Source organism: Hemiscyllium ocellatum, chromosome X (genome assembly GCF_020745735.1).
Source record: "Hemiscyllium ocellatum isolate sHemOce1 chromosome X, sHemOce1.pat.X.cur, whole genome shotgun sequence".
In the NCBI taxonomy this organism is placed as follows: domain Eukaryota; kingdom Metazoa; phylum Chordata; class Chondrichthyes; order Orectolobiformes; family Hemiscylliidae; genus Hemiscyllium; species Hemiscyllium ocellatum.
Window position 1 is genome coordinate 1,848,598 of NC_083453.1, and position 22,433 is coordinate 1,871,030.

The following is a 22,433-nucleotide window of genomic DNA, read 5'->3' on the forward strand; positions in this document are numbered from 1 at the left end:
CTGGAAAGGGCACGAATGGACAGGAGCTATAAGGTGTGAAGAGATACAACAACTGACTTCCAGCTTCGCTTGGCAGCCAGGGGAAAGGCTCAGGAGGAAGTTCCTCTTTGTCACCAGCTGCTGCCAGGGAGGGTGGAAGTGTCAGACAAAATGAGCAGCAGGAGTAGGATGGAGATCATGAATATTGTCCACAGCGACAGATCAAGGATGGCTCTTGGCAGCCACGTTTCACAGTGGGACCCTTCCCGCATTGTGTACGTCAGCCTTCCTCCCCTCCCCTACACCACGTTCACCAGCCCCAATCAAATCAGTCCAGTTTTACCGAATTCCCACTTTCTCCATCATCTACTGCCAGAAGTCTCACTCCTCCATTCCTCCTATCAGACCTCATTCATGCCCCCTCACCCTCCCTCCATATCCTGAGATGGCAGTACATCCCAATTTGTCACGGGCATGCCACTCCCATTCTGAGGAAGGGTCACTGGACCGGGAACGTTAACCCTGCTTTGCCTTCACAGGTGCTGCCCAATCTGCGGAGCTTTTCCAGCTACTTTCTGCTTTTGTTCCACTCCCACACCGTGTGCCTCTACTACCCCCATCTCGTTCTTTCCCCCGTATCTGCACCACCCCCAGGCTGTTGTCCCTTGTGAGAGGCTGGAGGGCTGAGTGTGCATGAGAGAGTACAGCCCACAGGAGGGCTGCAGGGACTGAATCACATTTCTCCAGTACAGGAAGAAGACCTGAACGCCAGTAAACCCTCAGGTCCTACCGATGGGGAGACTATAATCTTTCAGGCATTTGGCTCAAGTGTCAGAACATCACAACTCTGCTCACATCTTGCTTGCACATTATCGACATCTCAAAAGGCCCATTGCCAACTATTGCCTTCTCCTTTGCTCTTACAAGGTCACGACCCAGGAGAGGACAAAGCCTCCTCAGGAGCCTGGATACATCCATCACAAGACCCAGTGTTGTAGGCCACAGGGCAGATGCCAGCCCGCTTGGGTTGACCCTCTTCACTCGGGAGATGGGAATGCAGTTGGCAGTTCTCCCAGTGAGTGGCATGAAAGGGATGAGAAGAGTGCCAGGGGCAGCTGCTGCGATGGGAGCTACACGGTGCTGATCAGGGCAGACTCACTGGGGCCAACCAGGAAAAGTTTGGGAGAGTGGCAGCAGCTGGGCTCTCCATCTACAAGGGAAAGAGAGGACGAGGATTTCAACTCAAAGGCCTGATGGTAGTCATGGTAACCTCAGCCACAAAGGTTCGCACCATAGAGTTGCACAGCACAGAAACTGAACCTTTGGCCCAACCCGTCCAAGACGACCAGATATCCTAAATTAATCTAGTGTTATGAAGGTGTGGATGGACTGTATCTTTAAGAGAGTTCAAAGCTAGCAAGACAGCACTAAGTATTCTGAAAAATAGATACAATGTAACATGTGCTGCAGCTACCAAACTCCAATCCGGTTTGAATTGAATATATTGACAACCTTAAAAGCCAATGACACAATCCAATGCTTTGGGGCATAAGACTGGGGAAAATCGAACAGTTGGGGGGAGAACTGCCAAGATACCAGAATGTAAAGACTGTCTGAAAAATAGCTCTCTTAAAGGCAACTTTTTCACACAGAAGTGCTTCATGTATGGAATGAACTACCAGAAGAAGTGGTGGAGGCTGACACGTTTACAACATTTAAAAAGCATTGGTACATGAATAGAGTCAAGCATCATGAAGCCATCTCCTGTCTTCCGCACTACCACAGACCCACACAAGTTGTTTACTCACGTGGTCCTCTGTAGATGGCTCAATACCTCTGCCTTACAATCTCCCTTCAAAATAAAGCAGGATAAAATAACCTCTTGAAAGCCATAGCATCATCACAGCAGCTCCAGCATGCAACTGATGCATTTAGGTATCTGCTGTGACAGTATCTCTTACATGAAGTGCTGCAAAATCTGGCTATATTTTTGGGTCCCATCATTTTTACACTCTTGTCTACCTGAAGGCAGACAGGACCTGCCTATTGCCTTTATCCTGCACCTCAAAGATATTGAAGCAGTCCATGTCTGCACCCAGCAAGCCTTGAACAACATCCAGGCTTGTGCTGGCACATGGCGAGGAGCATTCAGAATTGCAAAGTTGTTATGGTGCAGAGGAGGCCATTCCCGCCCATCCTGTCTGCACTGGCTCCCGGAATGAGTCACTTAGTTCCATTTTCCCTCCTTCTTCCTGTACGTCTGCACATTGTTCCTTAACAGATAACAGTCTAACTCCCTTCTGAATGTCTGAATGAAACCTGCCCCAGCCACACTCCCAGACAGTGCATTCCAAATGTGAAGCACTTCTCTCCTTTTGCTTCTTTTACTAATTACTAAATCTGTGCTCTCTGGTTCTCAATCCTTTCATTAATAGGACCCATTTACTCTGCCCAAATTCTTCGTGATTTTGACATCCTTTCAAACCAATTAATATATTTCAACCTTCTCTTCTCCAGGGAATGCAGTCTCAACTTCTTCAATCAACCCATAACTGAGGCTCCTTGGGGCCATTTACCTGAGACTTCTCTGTACCTTGCTTCATGCTTTCAAGTTCCTCTGGAAGTGTGGCTGCCCCATAGAATTGGACACAATACTCCAGCTGAGGTCTTATGCAGGTTCAGCATAACCTCCCTGCTATTCTGTAGTCATAGAATCATACAGATGGACAACATGGAAACCAACCATTTGGTTCAACCTGTCCATGCTGACCAGATATCCTAACCCCATCTAGTCCCATTTGCCAGCACCTGGCCCATATCTCTCTAAACCCTTCCTATTCATATACCCATCCAGATGCCTTTTAAATGCTGTAATTGTACCATCCTCCACCACTTCCTCTGGCAGCTTATTCCATACACATACCATCCTCTGTGTGAAAAAGTTGCCCCTTAGGTCTCTTTTATATCTTTTCCCCCTCACCACAAACCTATGCCCCTCTAGTTCTGGACTCCCCAACTCCAGGGAAAAGACCTTGTCAATTTAACCTATCCACGCCCCTCATGATTTTATAAACCTCTATAAGGTCACCCCTCAGCCTCCGACGCTCCAGGGAAAACAGCCCCAGCCTGTTCAGCGTCTCCCTATTACCAGGGTAATAGCCTTGTAAATCTTTTCTGAATCCTTTCAAGTTAGCAAGGTTAGATCTCATGGAATATAGGAAGAACTAGCCATTTGGATACAGAACTGGCTCAAAGGTAGAAGACAGAGGGTGGTGGGGGAGGGTTGTTTTTCAGACTGGACGCCTGTGACCAGTGGAGTGCCACAAGGATCGGTGCTGGGCCCTCTACTTTTTGTCATTTACATAAATGATTTGGATGCGAGCGTAAGAGGTACTGTTAGTAAGTTTGCAGATGACACCAAAATTGGAGGTGTAGTGGACAGCGAAGAGAATTACAACAGGATCTGGACCAGATGGGCCAATGGGCTGAGAAGTAGCAGATGGAGTTTAATTCAGATAAATGCGAGGTGCTGCATTTTGGGAAAGCAAATCTTAGCAGGACTTATACACTTAATGGTAAGGTCCTAGGGAGTGTTGCTGAACAAAGAGACCTTGGAGTGCAGGTTCATAGCTCCTTGAAAGTGGAGTCGCAGGTAGATAGGATAGTGAAGAAGGTGTTTGGTATGCTTTCCTTTATTGGTCAGAGTATTGAGTACAGGAGTTGGGAAGTCATGTTGTGGCTGTACAGGACATTGGTTGGAATATTGCGTGCATTTTTGGTCTCCTTCCTATCGGAAAGATGTTGTGAAACTTGAAAGGGTTCAGAAAAGATTTATAAGGATGTTACCAGGGCTGGAGGAGCTGAGCTACAGGGAGAGACTGAACAGGCTGGGGCTGTTTTCCCTGGAGCGTCGGAGGCTGAGGGGTGACCTTATAGAGGTTTACAAAATTATGAGGGGCATGGATAGGATAAATAGACAAAGTCTTTTCCCTGGGGTCAGGGAGTCCAGAACTAGAGGGCATAGGTTTAGGGAGAGAGGGTAACGATAAAAAGAGACCTAAGGGGCAGCTTTTTCACACAGAGGGTGGTATGTGTATGGAATGAGCTGCCAGAGGATGTGGTGGAGGCTGGTACAATTGCAACATTTAAGAGGCATTTGGATGGGTATATGAAGAGGAAGGGTTTGGAGGGATATGGGCCGGGTGCTGGCAGGTGGGACTAGATTGGGTTGGGATATCTGGTTAGCATGGACAGGTTGAACTGAAGGGTCTGTTTCCATGCTGTACATCTCTATGATTCTATGACTCTAATATCCTTCCAATAGGAAGGGGACCAGAATTGCACACAATACTCCAACAGTAGCCTAACCAATGTCCTGTACAGCCGCAACATGACCTCCCAACTCCTGTACTCAATACTCTGACCAATAAAGGAAAGCATACCAAACACCACCTTCACTATCCTATCTACCTGCGCCTCCACTTTCAAGGAGCTATGAACCTGCACTCCAAGGTCTCTTTGTTCAGCAACACTCCCCAGTACCTTACCATTAAGTATATAAGTCCTGCTAAGATTTGCTTTCCCAAAATGCTACATCTCACATTTATCTAAATTAAACTCCATCTGTTACTCCTCAGCCCATTGGCCCATCTGGTCCAGATCCTGTTGTAATCTGAGGTAACCTTCTTCGCTGTCCACTACATCTCCAACCTTGGTGTCATCTGCAAAGTTACTATACCTGTACTTCTGATGTTCTTTTAAAACCGTGTTGAAAAACATATTTATTCATTCATGAGCCCATAAGACATAAGAGCAGAAGGAGGCCATTCAGCTCATTGAGTCCACTGAGACAATGGATGATCTGATCATCCTCAACTCCACTTTCCTGCCTCGCTCGATTCCCTGACTGGTTAAATATCTCAGCCTTGAATATACTCACTGACCCAGCCTCGACAGCCCTCTGTGGGAAAGAATTCCACAGATTCACTCCCCTCAAAGGGAAGGAATTCTACCTCATCCCTGTTTTCAATGAGCAACCCCCTTATTCTGAGATAATACCGTCTGGTCCGAGAGTTTTTCTTCCAGGGGAAACACCTCTCCACCTCTCACCTGACAAGTCCTCTCAGAACCTTGCATGTTTCAATAAAGTCGCTGAAATAACTCCAAGGAGGCCGTGGTATCTCGTCACCAAGTCACCCTTTCGTTCCATGTGGAGAGCCCTTGACACGGATCCAGCTCCCTCACAGCCAGCTCTCAGCGTGAACAGAACCGCTGACCCTCCTGGATCTTTCTTTTCTTTCTTTTTAACAAGAGCGTAAATCTTTCTTCAATTTCCACCACCAGGAAGAAAGGAAACACCCGAGTGGCCTGTGACAAGCAGTGCCCTTCTCAAAGGGCAATGCTGTGTGATCAAACAGTGAAGGGGAGGGCAGGGATTAAATTAAAATAGAGTTGGAGGGGGAAATAATACACTCCACTCCCTGCGGGGCCCACCTCTCCCTGAAAATCTGGAGGGTATTGGTGGAGACCGCGTGGTCCTTCTCCAAGGACACCCAGGCCCTAACGTAACCGCAGAAGAGGGGCAGGCAGTCAGCCTTAACAACCCCCTCCACGGTCCACTGCCTGGACCTGTTTATGGCCAGTTTGGCCAGGCCCAGGAGCAGATCCACGGAGAGGTCTTCAGACCTGCCCTCCCTCTCTCTGCACCACGTGTCTAAAGATCAGGAGCGTGGGACTGAAGTGTAACCAAAAACAGAGAAGAAGGTTTTTAAGGAAATCAAAAAGGGAGTGCAAACGCCCACACCCAATATACACATGGTCCACGGACTCCACAACATCAAGCAGTTGGGCTGGGTGTCCGTGAACCACCACAATCTGTGGTTGCAGGGGACTGCTGCATGCAGCACCCTCCACCCCAGATCCCCGAGAGAAAGGGGGAGGACTCCCACATAGAGAGCCCTCCACTGGGGATGCCCACCGCCCGGTGGGACACTCTCGCTTCTATCTGTCAGCCAGGGCTCTCTGAGTGGATAAGATTAACAGCCCCAATCAGGGAACTTGAATCGGAGGCAGTCCAGAGAAGTTCACTAGACCAGGTATGGAGGGTCTACCTTGGAGAGGTTGAGTAGATTAGGCCTTGACTTGTTAGAATATTGAAGAATTAGAGGAAACTGTAGTGATTCTAACAGAGGTAAGGCGAGAGTAACTGCTCTCGATGTCAAGCCACGTTTGACTGAATGCATCATGAAGAAGGTAAAACCAAGGACTGCAGATGCTGGAAACCAGATTCGGGATTAGAGTGGAGCTGGAAAAGCACAGCAGGTCCGGCAGCATCCGAGGAGCAGGAAAAGCGACGTTTTGGGCAAAAGCCCTTCATCAGGAATACCATGTATCATAAAGAAGCCATCGATAAACCAGAGTCAATGGGAATCCAGGGAAACTGGACTCCATTGGTTGGAGTCATACCTGGCACACAGGAAGATGGTTGCGGTTGTTGGAGAACCACCTTCAGCCGCTTCATGGGAACACCTCCACCTGCAAGTTCCCCTCCAAGCCACTCACCATCCTGACAATGTCACCATTCCTTTAGCGTTGCGGGGTCCAACCCCCTGGAAGTCCCCCTCTAAAAGCACTGAGGGTGCAGCAACATTGCAAAGATTTCAGGGCTATCCACTGCCAGCTCCACAGCAACGATGCGTGGGCAAGAAATGGTGGCCCTGGCAGCAGTGCCCACATCCTATGAATGAGCACCTGATTTTTCCTAAAGGCTGGATCTGCTGCCAGACGGTTCCGCAGCCTGAACATAGTGCTCACCATTTCACCTCACTCAGCTCAAACCAGCAGCACAAGTTGTCTTTTGACAGAGTTGTTTACACCTTCTCGATGATCCAAACAGCTTCACGGACAATGAAATGCTTTTGAAGCGCAGGCATTATTGCAGCCACATTGTGCACAGCATGCTCCCACAACCAGCAGTGAGATCAGTTCTCATACAATGTGATTTTTCTGACATTGGTTAAAAGATAAATATTGGCCGGGACACCAAGGGTGGCTTGTGTCCTCTTCTTCAAATCTGGGCCATGGAATTTTAAGGATCAAGCAAGCCTCACTTTAATATCTCAAATGAAAGACAGCACTCTGGAATACTGAATGGTCTGGACAGAGTGGGTGTTGGAAAGCTGTTCCCATTGGTAGGAGAAACTAGGACTCAAGGGCACAGCCTTAGAGTAAAGGGGAGACATTTTAGAACAGAGTTAAGGTGAAACCTCTTCAGCGAGAGAGTGGGGAATCTCTGGAATTCACTGCCACAGAAGGCTGTGGAGGCCAGGCCAGTGAGAATATTTGAGACGCACATCGATAGGTTCTTGATTGTCAAGGAAATTAAGGGTTTAGATTCAATTCGATTCCCGACAGTGTGGAAATAGGCCATTTGGCGCAACAAGTCCACACCGACCCTCTGAAGAACAACCCACCCAGACCCATTCCATTACCCTATATTTACCCCTGATTAATGCACCTAACACTACGGGCAATTTAGCATGGCCAATGACCTGACCTGCACATCTTTGGATTGTGGGAGGAAACTGGAGCACCCGGAGGAATCCCACGCAGACACGGGGAGAATGCGCAAACTCCACATAGACAGTCGCCCGAGGTAGGAATTGAATCAGAGTCCCAGGCGCTGTGAGGCAGCTGTGCTAACCACTGAGTCACCGTGCTGTCCGGTTATGGGGAGAAAGTGGGAGAATAAGGTTGAGAAACTTATCAGCCATGATTGAATGGTGGGGCAGACCCGATGGGCTGAATGGCCTAATTTCTGCTCCTACGTCTTATGGTCTTATACCTCTGATGGTCAAACACTTCCTCAGTGCTGCACTGGATTCTCATGTTCAAACCCCGGGAGTAGGAATTGAATCCAGTATCTCCTGACACAGAACTAGGAGTGCAACCAACTCAGTTCCAGCCACCACTTCAATGCCAGAAGGGAATAGGAGGGTGCATGGCTGTTACAAGATCTGATCCTTGATTCTTAATGCGCAGATCACGTCTCCAATCCAAGCAAAAGGATGTGGGCTATTGACTGTTTGAGTGGTATTCCTGACAGTACCTACCCCATCCAAGTATGTAGTACCAGAATAACTGCTGCTGCTCCACAAACACAGCCACGATGATGAGAGTGTGCAGGTAGATTCCCTCACAAAGCATCCAGAAGTAAGTGCAGCTTGTCAGGTACAAATGAATGAAGTTTAACACCTTACAGTCAACCTGCAGACAGAACACACACCGACACATCAGAGGCATCTGGTTCGAAACAAAACACTGCGCACTGGCAAACAGGGAGTGCTGTGACCACAGTGGGGCTCTCCAACATCACAATCCACAACAAGTGTAGAGAGGGCAAACGCACATCCCCCATTCCTTCCCAAACTCCCACAGAATTCACATTCTCACCCAGAGTGTAAACAAATGCTCCACAGACATCATGCAGCTGGACTATGTGTCAGTCTCAGTTTGAAAGGTTTACACTGCACTGTCTGGCAGACAACGGTTTTATTGTTTCACATAGATATAAGGTACTGGCAACCCTATGTTATCCCTGTCCTGGGAGTGTTTGATGGGGACAGTGTAGTGGGAACTTTACTCTGTATCTAACCCCATGCTGTCCCTGTCCTGGGAGTGTTTGATGGGGACAGTGTAGAGAGACCTTTACTCTGTGTCTAACCCCATACTATCCCTGTCCTGGGAGTGTTTGATGGGGGGACAATGTAGAGGGAGCTTCATTCTATATCTATCCCCATGCTGTCAGTGTCCTGGGATGGTGCGAGACAGTGTAGAGAGAGCTTTACTCTGTATCTAATTCTGTGCTGTCCCTGTCTTGGGATTGTTTGATGTGTGATAGTGTAGAGGGAGCTTAATTCTATATCTAACCTCATGCTGTCCCTGACCTGGGAGTGTTTGATGGGGGTGTCAGTGTAGAGGGAGCTTTACTTTCTGTTGAAACAAGTAGAGGTCGCTCGAATTTCCAATGAAAACAATAACAGGAGCTTTATTTACAATTTAAAAGAGTCAGAAAAGCTTTACTCTATGTCTGGCCCTATATTGTTGCTGTCCTGGGAGCATGTGACCAGATAGTGTTGAGAGAGCTTTACTTTCAGTTCAAAATTGGCGAGGGAGAATTACAATGCTATTAGGCAGGAACTGGGGCACCTGAACTGGGAACCGATGGCCTCAGGGAGATGCACAACAGAAATGTGGAGCTTGTTTTGGGAGCACTTGCTGATAGTGCTGGACAGGTTTGTCCCACAGAGACAAGGAAGAGATGGTAGGGTGAAGGAACCTTGGAAGACAAGGGATGTGGAACATCTAGTCAAGAGGAAGAAGGGAGTTTACTTAAGGTTGAGGAAGCAAGGATCAGACAGGGCTCTCGAGGGTTACAAGGTAGCCAAGAAGGAACTGAATAATTGACTTAGGAAAGTTGGAAGGGAGCATGAAAAAGCCTTGATGGGTTGGATTAGGGAAAACCTCAAGGTGTTCTATACCTATGTGAGGAACAAGACGATGGCCACAGTGAGGGTTGAGCCAATCAGGGATCGTGGAGGGAACTTGTGCCTGGGGTTGGAGGAGGTAGGAGAGGTCCTTAATGAATACACTGTTTCAGTGTTCACTAGTGAGACAGACCTTGTCGTTTGCGAGGACACCGTGAAACAGGCTGATGTGTTCAAACAGGTTAATGCTAAGAAAGAGGATGTGCTGGAAATTTTGAAAAACTAAAGGATAGATAAATCCCCTGGGCCAGATGGGATACACCCAAGGTTACTACAGGAAATGAGGGAAGAGATCGCTGCACCTTTGCATCCTCACTGCCCACTGGAGTAATACCAGATGATTGGAGGGTGGCAAATGGTATTCCTTTTTTCAAGAAAGGGAATAGGGATAATCCTAGGAATTATTGACCAGTCAGCCTCATATCAGTGGTGTTGGAGAGGATTCTGAGGGATAGGATTTATGATTATTTGGAAAAGCACAGCTTGATTAGTGATAGCATGGCTTTGTGAGGCATGACCGTCCCCTCACAAAGCCTTATTGAATTCTTTGAGGATGTGACAAAACACATTGATGAAGGTAGAGCAGTGGATGTGGTGTATGTGGAGTTTAGCAAGGTGTTTGATAAGGCTCCCCATCGTCGGCTCATTCAGAAAGTAAGGAGGTATGGGATACAGGGACATCTGGCCGTCTGGATACAGAATTGGCTGGCCCATAGAAGACAGAGGGTGGTGGGAGATGGAAAGTATTCAGCCTGGAGTTCGGTGACCAATGGTGTTCCGCAGGGATCTGTTCCGGGACCTCTGCTCTTTGTGATTTTTATAAATGACTTGGATGAGGAAGTGGAAGGGTGCGTTTGTAAGTTTGCTGATGACACAAAGGTTGGTGTAGTGGTGGATAGTCTGGAGGGCTGTTGTAGGTTTGACATTGACAGGATGCAGAGCCGGGCTGAGAAGTGGCAGATGGAGTTCAACCTGGAAAAGTGTGAGGTGATTCATTTTGGAAGGTTGAATTTGAATGCAGATTACAGGGTTAAAGGCAGGATTCTTGGTAGTGTGGAGGAAGAGAGGGATCTTAGGATCCATGTCCATAGATCCCTCAAAGTTGCCACCCAGGTTGATAGGGTTGTTAAGAAAGTGTATGGTGTGTTAGCTTTCATTAGCAGGGAGATTGAATGAAAGAACCGCGAGGTTATGCTGCAAGGCTATGGAGTCCTGGTTAGACCTCACTTGGAATATTGTGTTCAGTTCTGGTCACCTCATTATGGGAAGGATGTGGAAGCTTTAGAGAGGGTGCAGAGGAGATTTACCAGGATGCTGCCTGGACGGGAGGGCAGGTCTTATGAGAGAGCTAGGGCTTTTCTCATTGGAGTGAAGAAGGGTGAGAGGTGACTTGAGAGAGTTGAATAAGATGCTGAGAGGCATAGATAGTGGATAGCCAAAGACTTTTTCCCAGGGTGGAAATTGCTATCATGAGAGGGCATAAGTTTAAGGTAATCGGAGGCAGGTTTAGGGGAGACGTCAGAGGCAGGTTCTTTCTGCAGAGAGTGGTGGGTGTGTGCAATGCAATGCCAGCGGTGGTAGTAGGGTCAGAGACATTAGGGACATTTAAGCGACTCTTGGATAGACACATGGATGATAGTACAATGAAGGATATGTAGGTTAGTTTGATCTTAGAGTAGGATAAAAGGTCGGCACAACACTGAGGGCCAAAGGGCCTGGACTGTGCTCGAAAAGAGTAGAGAGAGCTTTAATTTCTGCTGAAAACAGTACAGGGTTCTTTACTCAGAACCTACAGTTATTACAGAGGAACTTGGTGAAATAACTAGAACTAGAGAGAAGGTGTTCAGTAAGCTGATGGGATTAAAGGCAGGGAAATTCCCTGGGGCCTGAGGGCCTGCACCCAAGGATATTAAAGGCAGTGGGAGCCAAGATAGTTGATGTATTCGTTATGTTATTCCAAAATCCCCCTGGATTCTGGAAAGGTACCAGTGGATTGGAAAGATGCGAAATCAAAAAAGGAGAAAGACAAAGTGGGAAACGATAGACCAGTTAATTTGATCTCTGTCACGGGGAGGTTGCTGCAGTCAGTCAGAAAGGAGCCAATAATAACATTTGGAAAAACAAAGCTCAATTCACCAATGTCAGCAAGTCATGCTTGACAAACTTGCTGGAGTTCTTTGAAAATGTAACCAGCAAGGTGGGTCATCGGCACCCGGTGCATATGGCATATCTGGACTTGCAGAAGGTATTTGACAAGGCGCTGCATTAAGACTGACCCAGAAGGTTCGATCTCAGAGGGGTGAATATTAGCTTGGATAGACAGTGTAGATTAGATTAGATTCCCTACAGTGTGGAAACAGGCCCTTCGGCCCAACAAGTCCCCACCAGCCCACCAAAGAGTAGCCCACCCAGACCCAACTCTGTCTAACTAAAGCACCTAACAATGGGCAATTAAGCATGGCCTGCACATCTTTGGACTGTGGGAGGAAACCAGAGCACCCAGAGGAAACCCACGCAGACACGGGGAGAATGTGCAAACTTCACACAGACAGTCACCCAAGGCTGGAATTGAACTTGGGTCCCTGGTGCTGTGAGGCAGCAGTGCTAACCACTGAGCCACCATGCAGCAAGGTTTACTCTGTGTCTAACCTAGAGCTGTATCTGTCCTGGGAGTGCTTGATGGGGACCGTAAACAGGGAGCTTTACTCTGTATCTAACCCCATGCTGTATCTGTCCTGGGAGTGCTTGATGGGGACCGTAAACAGGGAGCTTTACTCTGTATCTAACCCCATGCTGTATCTGTCCTGGGAGTGCTTGATGGGGACCGTAAACAGGGAGCTTTACTCTGTATCTAACCCCATGCTGTATCTGTCCTGGGAGTGCTTGATGGGGACCGTAAACAGGGAGCTTTACTCTGTATCTAACCCCATGCTGTATCTGTCCTGGGAGTGCTTGATGGGGACCGTAAACAGGGAGCTTTACTCTGTATCTAACCCCATGCTGTATCTGTCCTGGGAGTGTTTGATGGGGGACAGTGTAGAGGGAGCTCTACTCTGTATCTAACCCCATGCTGTATCTGTCCTGGGAGTGATTGATGGGGACATTATTGAGGAATGTTTATGTTCTATTTAAAATAGTAGAGGGAGCTTCACTTTGTATCTAACCCACAATCAAAAGATGTGCAGGTTAGGTGAATTGGTTATGCTAAATTGCCCATAGTGTTCAGGGATGTGTAGGTTAGGGGTAAATGTTGAGTAATGCTGGAATAGGTTTGGTTGGGATACTCTTCAGAGGGTTGGTGTAGACTTGTAAGGCCAAAGGGCCTGTTTCCATGCTGTAGGGATTCTATAGATACATGATGAGATCTCTGCGATCATGCACAGTCCTGAATGTTGTCACCCAGGTTGGTAGGGTTGTTAAGAAGGCATATGGTGTGTGAGCTTTTATTGGTAGAGGGATTAAGTTTCGGAGCCACGAGGTCATGCTGCAGCTGTACAAAACTCTGGTGTGGCCGCATTTGGAGTACTGCGTACAGTTCTGGTCACATTAGAGGGAGGATGTGGAAGCATTGGAAAAGGTTCAGAGGAGATTTACGAGGATGTTGCCTGGTCTGGAGGGAAGGTCTTATGAAGAAAGGCAGTTGGTCTTATGAGGGAATTAAGGCGGTTTTCAGGAGAGAGAAGGTTGAGAGGTGACTTATCTGAGATGGATAAGATAATCAGAGGATTCAAGAGGGTGGTGAGTGAGAGCCTTTTTCCTCAGATGATGATGGCTAGCATGAGGTGACATAGCTTTATCGTGAGGGGTGATAGATATAGGATAGATGTCAGAGGCAGTTTCTATACTCAGAGAGTAGTAAGGGTATGGAATGCCCTGCCTGCAACAGTAGTAGACTCGCCAACTTTAAGGACACTTAAATGGTCATTGGATAGACATAAGGGTGAAAATGGAATAGTGTAGGATAGATAGAGTTCAGATTGGTTCCACAGATCAGCACAAGATCCAGAGAGCCTATGTTCTACTTTCTGTGTTCTACTTTCTATGTTATCTTCTATGTTATCTCCTAGCTTTCTATTTGTCTGGGGAGATGATAAGTGGTGTTGAATCTCCTGGTATTTTATGTAGTAGCTTAATCTTTTACTCATGAATTGTAGGCCATTGGCACTCATAAGGCCAAAAAAAAGGAAGAACTGCAGGGGTTGGAAATCAACAGAAATTGCTGGAAAAACTCAGCAGATCTGGCAACATCCGTGGAAAGAAAGCAGAGTTAACGTTCTGAAGAAGGGTCCCTGAACCTGAAATGCGAACTCTACTTTCTCTTCACAGATGCTGCCAGGCCTGCTGAGTTTCTCCAGCGATCTTTTAGTTACTCATCGCAATGTCCGGAATGCTAAGCTGACTGTCTCAGTGGCAGTTATTGAGATCGGCAGGTCCCAGTCACAGGTCCAGTTGATGGTGACAAGTTAGTCAGTTCTTGCAAGGTCTACTCCAATTTTCATTCATGTTCTGTCTGGGATGTCATGTGTCAAAAGCTGAGAACTGGGACCATTAGTATCTGATATTGGGCTGTTTATGGTAGCATCTCCCACTTTCACATGCTCCTGAATCTTACTGCCCATATACAGACAGATGTGTCCATGATATTTTGAGGCCATTCTTTCATCACTACTGTGGAGAGAAACTAGACTTAACATTTCGGTTCCAGTGACCCTTCTTCAGAACTGGCTATAGCTAGGAAAAGGTCAGTAAATATCCTGCCCTTGGGTTCGGGGTGAGGCGAGGAAAGGTGGAGTATGATCCCAGCGAGAGGGAACAATAGTTGGGCACACAATGGAATGGGTAAACGTCAGTTTGGGGGACACAAAAGCTGAGAACTGGGACCATTAATATCTGATAATGGGCATCTCCCACTTTGTCAGGATCCAGGTAAGTCCTTTCACTGTCAATGAGGTCAATGGGATATGACCTCAGGCATCCTCAATTGGATCTTCCTCTTGCAACAAAGAAGGATGACTGCTTCTTCTCCACAGATGTGACTAGGGCTGTTCAGATTTTCCAGCAATTTCCGTTTTCGTTTCTGATTTCCAGCATCTGGGGTTCTTTGGCTTTTTTTTAACAGCTTTTTCTCGTTCAGCTTCAGGTTCATTTAACCTCCTCTCTCGTGCAGTCACATGAGTTCCTGATCGTGGTCTGTGACTGCCTCTTCGACTGGGTTTCAACATAGCGGAAGATCATTCCTGACAGCTTCCATGCCAGAAATCTCACTACCTCCTGCAATCTGCATTGATAATCTTCTGGAACAAGGGAAATTCCAAGCAGCAGGCACAACCATCCATAATGCAGTTTGAAAACTGGTTCCACCCAGCTGCACTAGTCAGTAACAACCCTTCACATTGACAGCAGGAAAGGCCTTTCCCTGGACAACTGCGAGCAACCTTTCTTCAATAATCACAATCTCACGACGTAAGTGAGATCTCTTCAAAGCTTTCGGATCAATGCATAGTCTGAGTTTTCCACCGCTACCTTGCTGTTTACTCAGTCTGGGGGAGATGTCACTTTCTGGATTCTTTTCCAGTTCTTCGATCTTGTCTTTCAGAGTAGACTTAATGGCGGCGGAACTCTCCTCACCAGATGCTAAGTGGGCCTCACTTTCATGACTATTTCATGATGATATCCAGCAGGAGGACATCCAATATCTGTAAAAATATCTTTGTAATTGTCCGAGATTTGTTCAGCAAAACACTGCAAATCTCTTCTGGCATGTGTAGGGTTACCATGAACCAGTGAATTGTTTCAGGTGAAATGGGTAGACTTTACTTAATGTCTACTCTCTCGGAGGCCAGTTCTTCAATCTTCCCATTGTACTGGGCTCCCAGCTTGACTTGGCCTCTGATGATGACAACCATATTCCATCGCCCAGACTGAACCTTAACTTTTAGGGTTTCACTTTTGTGACACTAACTTGAGCCACTTCACACAGGCCGGCAAAACTCACAGTGTTGTACAAAGCACCAGTGTCTCTCAACACTTCACCTTGATGCAGTCTTTCTGCAGTCATCATCCGAACAGACACGAAACATTTATCACCTTCCGAGCCGATAATGCCAATCTGTTGTATGAACTCTCGGGATTCATTATTCCCACTGACTGTCACCCCTCCAGCAGCCACAATTATACACTTGGCTCTGCCCTTTTCTAGCCAAATACTCGGATTTGGATTCATCAATTGAGTAATTAAGCTTCTTGGAGCTCGAGCACTGCTTTCTCCGTGCTGTGAATGCGTTTCGGCTGTGCGATACTCGCTGTGATGTCTGCATCCTCTCCTCGGGCCTTGATCTTTCGACTGGCTCCTTTGCAGATTTTTTTTTCCTTTTCCCAATCTGCACTTTTTGTTCCTCCTGGAATGTCTCTTAGCATAATGTAAAACCTTGTCTAGTCTCCTGATATGTTCTAGTTGATGATTGACAACCTCAGAGCTTCAGCATGCACTGAAGTCTTTCTTGAAAGTAGGTATCTCCTCTCTGGGCAGATGTGCCCTCACAATGGGATCTCTTATCCCACAGGCAATTCTTTTCTTGAAGAAATCATCTTCCAGTTGCTCAAACACACTTAGCTAGATGTATCCGTGAACCACATACTGATGAATAGTTTCCCTTGCCCCTTCATATTAACTATAAACTGTTCATATTCAGCTTTAATAAGGGATTCAAAGTATGCAGTGAAAGCCTGAAAAATGTCAGCTCCTCAGAGAAGTCTAAGTTGCAATACAACTTGTCGCTCTTTATTCACCAGCATTGAAAGCAAAGTTGAAAGTCTTCTGACTTCAGTTTTTAAATATTCATTATGCTGTTATTTCACAGTTTTGCCATTGAGAAAGGAAAATAAAATTCAATTCTCTTTCATATCTCCTTTCATTATCAAAGCAACAGGGAGTGGAACATTCATAGCCATTTGGACCCTCCTAGTTACAGGCTTTTTAACTTTCTCATTCCCATCTTTTTCACAGTTACAGCTTACAGCTCTGAAAATCCGTGCATTTACAGCTGCATCACCCTGGCATCATGTTATGAGTGTCTAATGCCTGTTACCAACTGCACACAAAGGTACTCACAGCAGAAGTAGTGGTCACATAACTATGGTGAGCTAGCAAACCCCCCAAGTACAATTGGCAGTGCCCAGAGGGCAGTGGAGGCCCAGTCTCTGGATTCATTTAAGAAAGAGTTGGATAGAGCTCTCAAAGATAGTGGAATCAAGGATTATGGAGATAAGGCAGGAACAGGATACTGATTAAGGATGATCAGCCATGATCATATTGAATGGTGGTGCAGGCTCGAAGGGCTGAATGGCCTACTCCTGCACCTATTGTCTATTGTCTATTGTCTAATTGCATTTCTCCAAACAGCGCGCTAACAGATGAGTGGCCTGGACACAGTTTCAGGGCGAATTGATTTTGCACATGATTGATTGCGATACAGTGTATAGCTAACAGTTAGCATTTAACCATTCTGAGCAGGCATAATGATGACGTTGCCAATGTATTTTAGCGCAGGTCTTCAGCGCAAGTTTGGGCATTTACAAAAGAGCAAGTGTTTGACTCCGACTTGGCAAAGGCCATGGTAGTTCAGGTTGTGCCTGGTGCTCAGACAGCTTGCCTTCTTGCTCTGTATGATGCTCAGCTCTTGCCCTTTGTTTAGGTAAAGATGCCGAGAAGGAAACCGTGAGGTGCAGCATCGAGAGACTGTGCTTGCAGCTCTCAGTGTAACAATGATGTTTCTTTTAACGCGGCTCAGACTTACAGGGTTCCTCGATATCAAATCCTGGTTATTGGCTACAACCTGCAGCCAAATGATGCTGACGATGGAGTTGAGGATGTATGATACGAAGAGGTTTTTGTGCAGTGAGATCCGCTGGCAGCTGAGACTCCTGCAGGACAAAGCAAGATTGTCTTTCAGAGTTAGGATGAGATTGAGCTTCCTGCCTGACCCCACTGGAAGAGCACTGCCTCACCAACCATGGGCCTCGAGTTGCAGACTGAGGGCCATCCATGCGGACATGCTGAGGTAGGCTGAGATGCCCCATACAGTCCAATAGTCAATCTACATCTGGGCAGTACTGATCTCTGCACTGATCAGCTTGAGTCAGGATTTGCATGTTTATGGGTTCAATGGCAAGTGGGTAGGTGGGGGCAGGAGCAGCCTCGCCCTTTTGTTCTGCATCATGAGAGATTGAAGTTCCCATTCTGTCTACTCCCTGGGATCTTGCTGACAGTCCAAAGCTCCCGAAATTGGAAAGCTGATCAAGGGGAGGGAATGATTTCTAGGGCAGGGTGCCATTGACACACCTGGATCATCTCAATTACGGCTCACAGATCAATTCTGGACTTGGCTTGGGCCTCCCAGTCACGTTCTGTACAGATCACAGACCACACGAAACGCCAGTGACTTCACTGGTCAATATGGTTTCGTGAGCATTTAGTTGGAACTCCCTCCCGAATGGGGAGACTGCCTACACCAAATGGCTTCTAGTGGATCAGGAAGACAGCTCATGAACACCTTCTCAAATCCAGACCCACAACAATGTGATAGACTCTCAATTGCCCTCTGAAATGGCCTAGCAGGCCATTCAAGTTGTATCAATTGCTACAGTCTCAAAGAAATAAAACCAGATGGATCACTGAGCAGACACCTTGGAATCAGAAAAGACAACGGCAGAAACAGCTCTGTGAGCCCTGCAAGGCTCTCCTCACTAACACCTGGGGGCTAATGCCAGAATTGGGGGAGCTGTCTCACAGACTAATCAAGGAACAGCCTGACATAGTCATCCTCACGGAATCATACCTTCCAGACAAGGTCCCAGACACCACCATCCACCACCACCATCCCTGGATACATCCTGTCCCACCGGCAGGACAGACCCAGCTGAGATGGGGGGGCGCAGTGGGATACAGTCGGGAGGGAATTGCTCTGGCAGTCCTCAACATTGACTCTGGGCCCCATGGAGTCTCATGGCTTCAGGTTAAACCTGGGCAAGGAACCCTCCTGCTGATTCCCACGTACCATCCTCCCTCGGCTGATGAATCAGTACTCCTCCACATGGAACAACACTTAGAGGAAGCACTGAGGGTGGCAAGGTCACAGAGTGTACCCTGGGTGGGGGATCTCAATGTCCACCACCAAGAGGGGCTCAGCAGCAGCAGTGTTACTGACCGAGCTGGTCAGGTCCTAAAGGACATAGCTGCTACCCTGGGTCTGCGGCAGGTGGTGGGGGAACCAACAAGAGGGAAAAACATCCTCAACCTCATCCTTACCAATCTGCCAGCTGCAGATGTATCTGTCCATGACAGTATCGGTAAGACTGACCACCTCACAAACAGTCATAGAGTCATAGAGATGTACAGCATGGAAACAGACCCTTTGGTCCAACTCGTCCATGTCGACCAGTTATCCCGACCCAATCTAGTCCCACCTGCCAGCACCCGGCCCATATCCCTCCGAACCCTTCCTATTCATATACCCATCCAAATGCCTCTTAAATGTTGCAATTTTACCAGCCTCCACCACATCCTCTGGCAGCTCATTCCATACACGTACCACCCTCTGCATGAAAACGTTGCCCCTTAGGTCTCTTTTATGTCTTTCCCCTCTCTCCCTAAACCTATGCCCTCTAGTTCTGGACTCCCTGACCCCAGGGAAAAGACTTTGTCTATTTACCCTATCCATGCCCCTCATAATTTTGTAAACCTCTATAAGGTCACCTCAGCCTCTGACTCTCCAGGGAAAACAGCCCCAGTCTGTTCAGCCTCTCCCTGTAGCTCAGATCCTCCAACCCTGGCAACATCCTTGTAAATCTTTTCTGAACCCTTTTCAAGTTTCACAACATCTTTCCAATAGGAAGGAGACCAGAATTGCACGCAATATTCCAACAGTGGCCTAACCAATGTCCTGTATAGCAGCAACATGACCTCCCAACTCCTATACTCAATACTCTGACCAATAAAGGAAAGCATACCAAACGCCTTCTTCACTATCCTATCTACCTGCGACTCCACTTTCAAGGAGCTATGAACCTGCACTCCAAAGTCTCTTTGTTCAGCAACACACCCGAGGACCTTACCATTAAGTGTATAAGTCCTGCTAAGATTTGCTTTCCCAAAATGCAACACTTCGCATTTATCTGAATTAAACTCCATCTGCCACTTCTCAGCCCATTGGCCCATCTGGTCCAGATCCTGTTGTAATTCGCTTCGCTGCCCACTACACCTCCACTTTTGGTGTCATCTGCAAACTTACTAACTGTACCTCTTACGCTCGCATCCAAATAATTTATGTAAATGACAAAAAGTAGAGGGCCCAGCACCGATCCTTGTGGCACTCCAATGGTCACAGGCGTCCAGTCTGAAAAACAACCCTCCACCACCACCCTCTGTCTTCTACCTTTGAGCCAGTTCTGTATCCAAATGGCTAGTTCTCCCTGTATTCCATGAGATCTAACCTTGCTAATCAGTCTCCCATGGGGAACCTTGTCGAACACCTTACTGAAGTCCATATTGATCACATCTACTGCTCTGTCCTCGTCAATATTCTTTGCTACTTCTTCAAAAACCTCAATCAAGTTTGTGAGACATGATTCCCCACGCACAAAGCCATGTTGACTATCCCTAATCAGTCCTTGCCTTTCCAAATACACGTACATCCTGTCCCTCAGAATTCCCTCCAACAACTTGCCCACTACCGATGTCAGGCTCACCGGTCTATAGCTCCTTGGTTTGTCTTTACCGCCCTTCTTAAAAGTGGCACCACGTTTGCCAACCTCCAGTCTTCCGGCACCTCACCTGTGACTATCGATGATATAAATATCCCAGCAAAAGGCCCAGCAATCACTTCTCTAGCTTCCCACAGAGTTCTCGGGTACACCTCATCAGGTCCTGGGGATTTATCCACCTTTAACCATTTCAAGACATCCAGCACTTCCTCCTCTGTAATCTGGACATTTTGCAAGATGTCGCCATCTATTTCCCTACAGTCTATATCTTCCATATCCTTTTCCACAGTAAATACTGATGCAAAATATTCATTTAGTATCTCCCCCATTTTCTGTGGTTACACACAAAGGCCGCCTTGCTGATCTTTGAGGGGCCCTATTCTCTCCCTAGTTACCCTTTTGTTCTTAATATATTTGTAAAAACCCTTTGGATTCTCCTTAATTCTATTTGCCAAAGCTATCTCATGTCCCCGTTTTGCCCTCCTGATTTCCCTCTTAAGTATACTCCTACTTTCTTTATACTCTTCTAAGGATTCACTCGATCTATCCTGTCTATACCTGACATATGCTTCCTTCTTTTTCTTAACCAAGCCCTCAATTTCTTTAGTCATCCAGCATTCCCTATACCTACCAGCCTTCCCTTTCACCCTGACAGGAATATACTTTCACTGGATTCTTGTTATCTCATTTCTGAAGGCTTCCCATGTTCCAGCTGTCCCTTTACCTGCGAACATCTGCCTCCAATCAGCTTTCAAAAGTTCTTGCCTAACACCGTCAAAATTGGCCTTTCTCCAATTTAGAACTTCAACTTTTAGAGCTGGTCTATCCTTTTCCATCACTATTTTAAAACAAATAGAATTATGGTTGCTGGCCCCAAAGTGCTCCCCCACTGATACCTCAGTCACCTGCCCTGCCTTCCTTTTGGAGACAAAGTCCCACCTTCACATTGAGAATACCCTCCATCGTGTTGTGTGGCACTATCACTGTGCTCAATGGGACAGATTTTGATCAGATCCAGCAACTCAGGACTGGGCATCCATGAGGCGCTGTGGGCCATCAGCAGCAGCTGAACTGTACTCCAGCCCAATCTGTAACCTCATGGCCCGGCATATCCCCCACTCAACCATTACCATCAAGCCAGGGGATCAACCCTGGTTCAATGGAGAGTGCAGGAGGGCAAGGCAGGAGCAGCACCAGGTATAGATTAGAGTGGTGCTGGAAAAGCACAGCCGGTCAGGCAGCATCCGAGGAGCAGGAAAATCAACGTTTCAGGCAAAAGCCCTTCAGCAGGACTGAAGGCAGGGAGCCTCCAGTGTGGAGAGAGGTGAAGCCACCAAACAGGATTACTTACATGCCAAACAGCAGAAGCAGCAAGTGATAGACAGAGCTAAGCGATCCCACAATCACTGGATCAGATCTAAGCTCTGCAGTGCTGCCACATCCAGTGGTGAATGGTGGTGGGGGATTAAACAACTCACTGGAGGAGGAGCCCCCACAAATCTCCCCATCCTCGATGATGGAGGAGCCCAGCACATCAGGGCAAAAGGTCAGGCTGAAGCTTTCACAGCAATCTTCAGCCAGAAGTGCTGAGTGGATGATCCATCTCGGCCTCCTCCAGTGATCCCCAGCATCATAGATCCCAATCCTCAGCCAATCCGATTCACTCCATGTGATATCAGCAACGGTTGGAGACACTGGATACTGCAAAGGCTATGGGCCCTGACAACACTCCCCACTTGCCCCTGGATGGGGGCAGCCCCAACAACACTCAAGAAGCTTGATGCCATCCAGGACAAAGCAGCCGCTTGATTTGCCCCACATCCACAAACATCCACCGACGCACAGTAACAGCAGTGTGTACCATCCCCTCCCTCCCCCCCACCGACGCTCAGTAACAGCAGTGTATACTACCCCCTCCCTCCCCCCCCCCCCCCCCCCCCCGATGCTCAGTAACAGCAGTGTGTACCATCTACAAGATGTACTGCAGAAACTCACCAAAGATCCTCAGACAGCACCTTCCAAACCCACCACCACTTCCATCGAGAAGGACAAGGGCAGCAGGTACATGGGAACACCGCCCACTGCAATTCCCCCTCCAAGCCCCTCATCATCCTGACTTGGAAATATATCCCTGTTCCTTCAGTGTCA

The 22,433-nt window shown here is 47.4% G+C and overlaps 1 protein-coding gene across 5 annotated transcripts in view; it reads right to left on the minus strand.

Moving 5' to 3' along the window:
- LOC132805765 (calcitonin gene-related peptide type 1 receptor-like) overlaps positions 1-22,433 on the minus strand; it is a 161,659-nt gene that overhangs the window by 7,253 nt on the left and 131,973 nt on the right. For all 5 annotated transcript variants that reach the window (XM_060821003.1, XM_060821000.1, XM_060821002.1 and 2 more), the window contains 2 exons: positions 17,321-17,447; positions 8,091-8,244 (listed from right to left, as the gene is read on the minus strand). In XM_060821003.1, the coding sequence (XP_060676986.1) occupies positions 8,091-8,244; positions 17,321-17,447 (281 nt within the window). The remainder of the gene's footprint in view (positions 1-8,090; positions 8,245-17,320; positions 17,448-22,433) is intronic.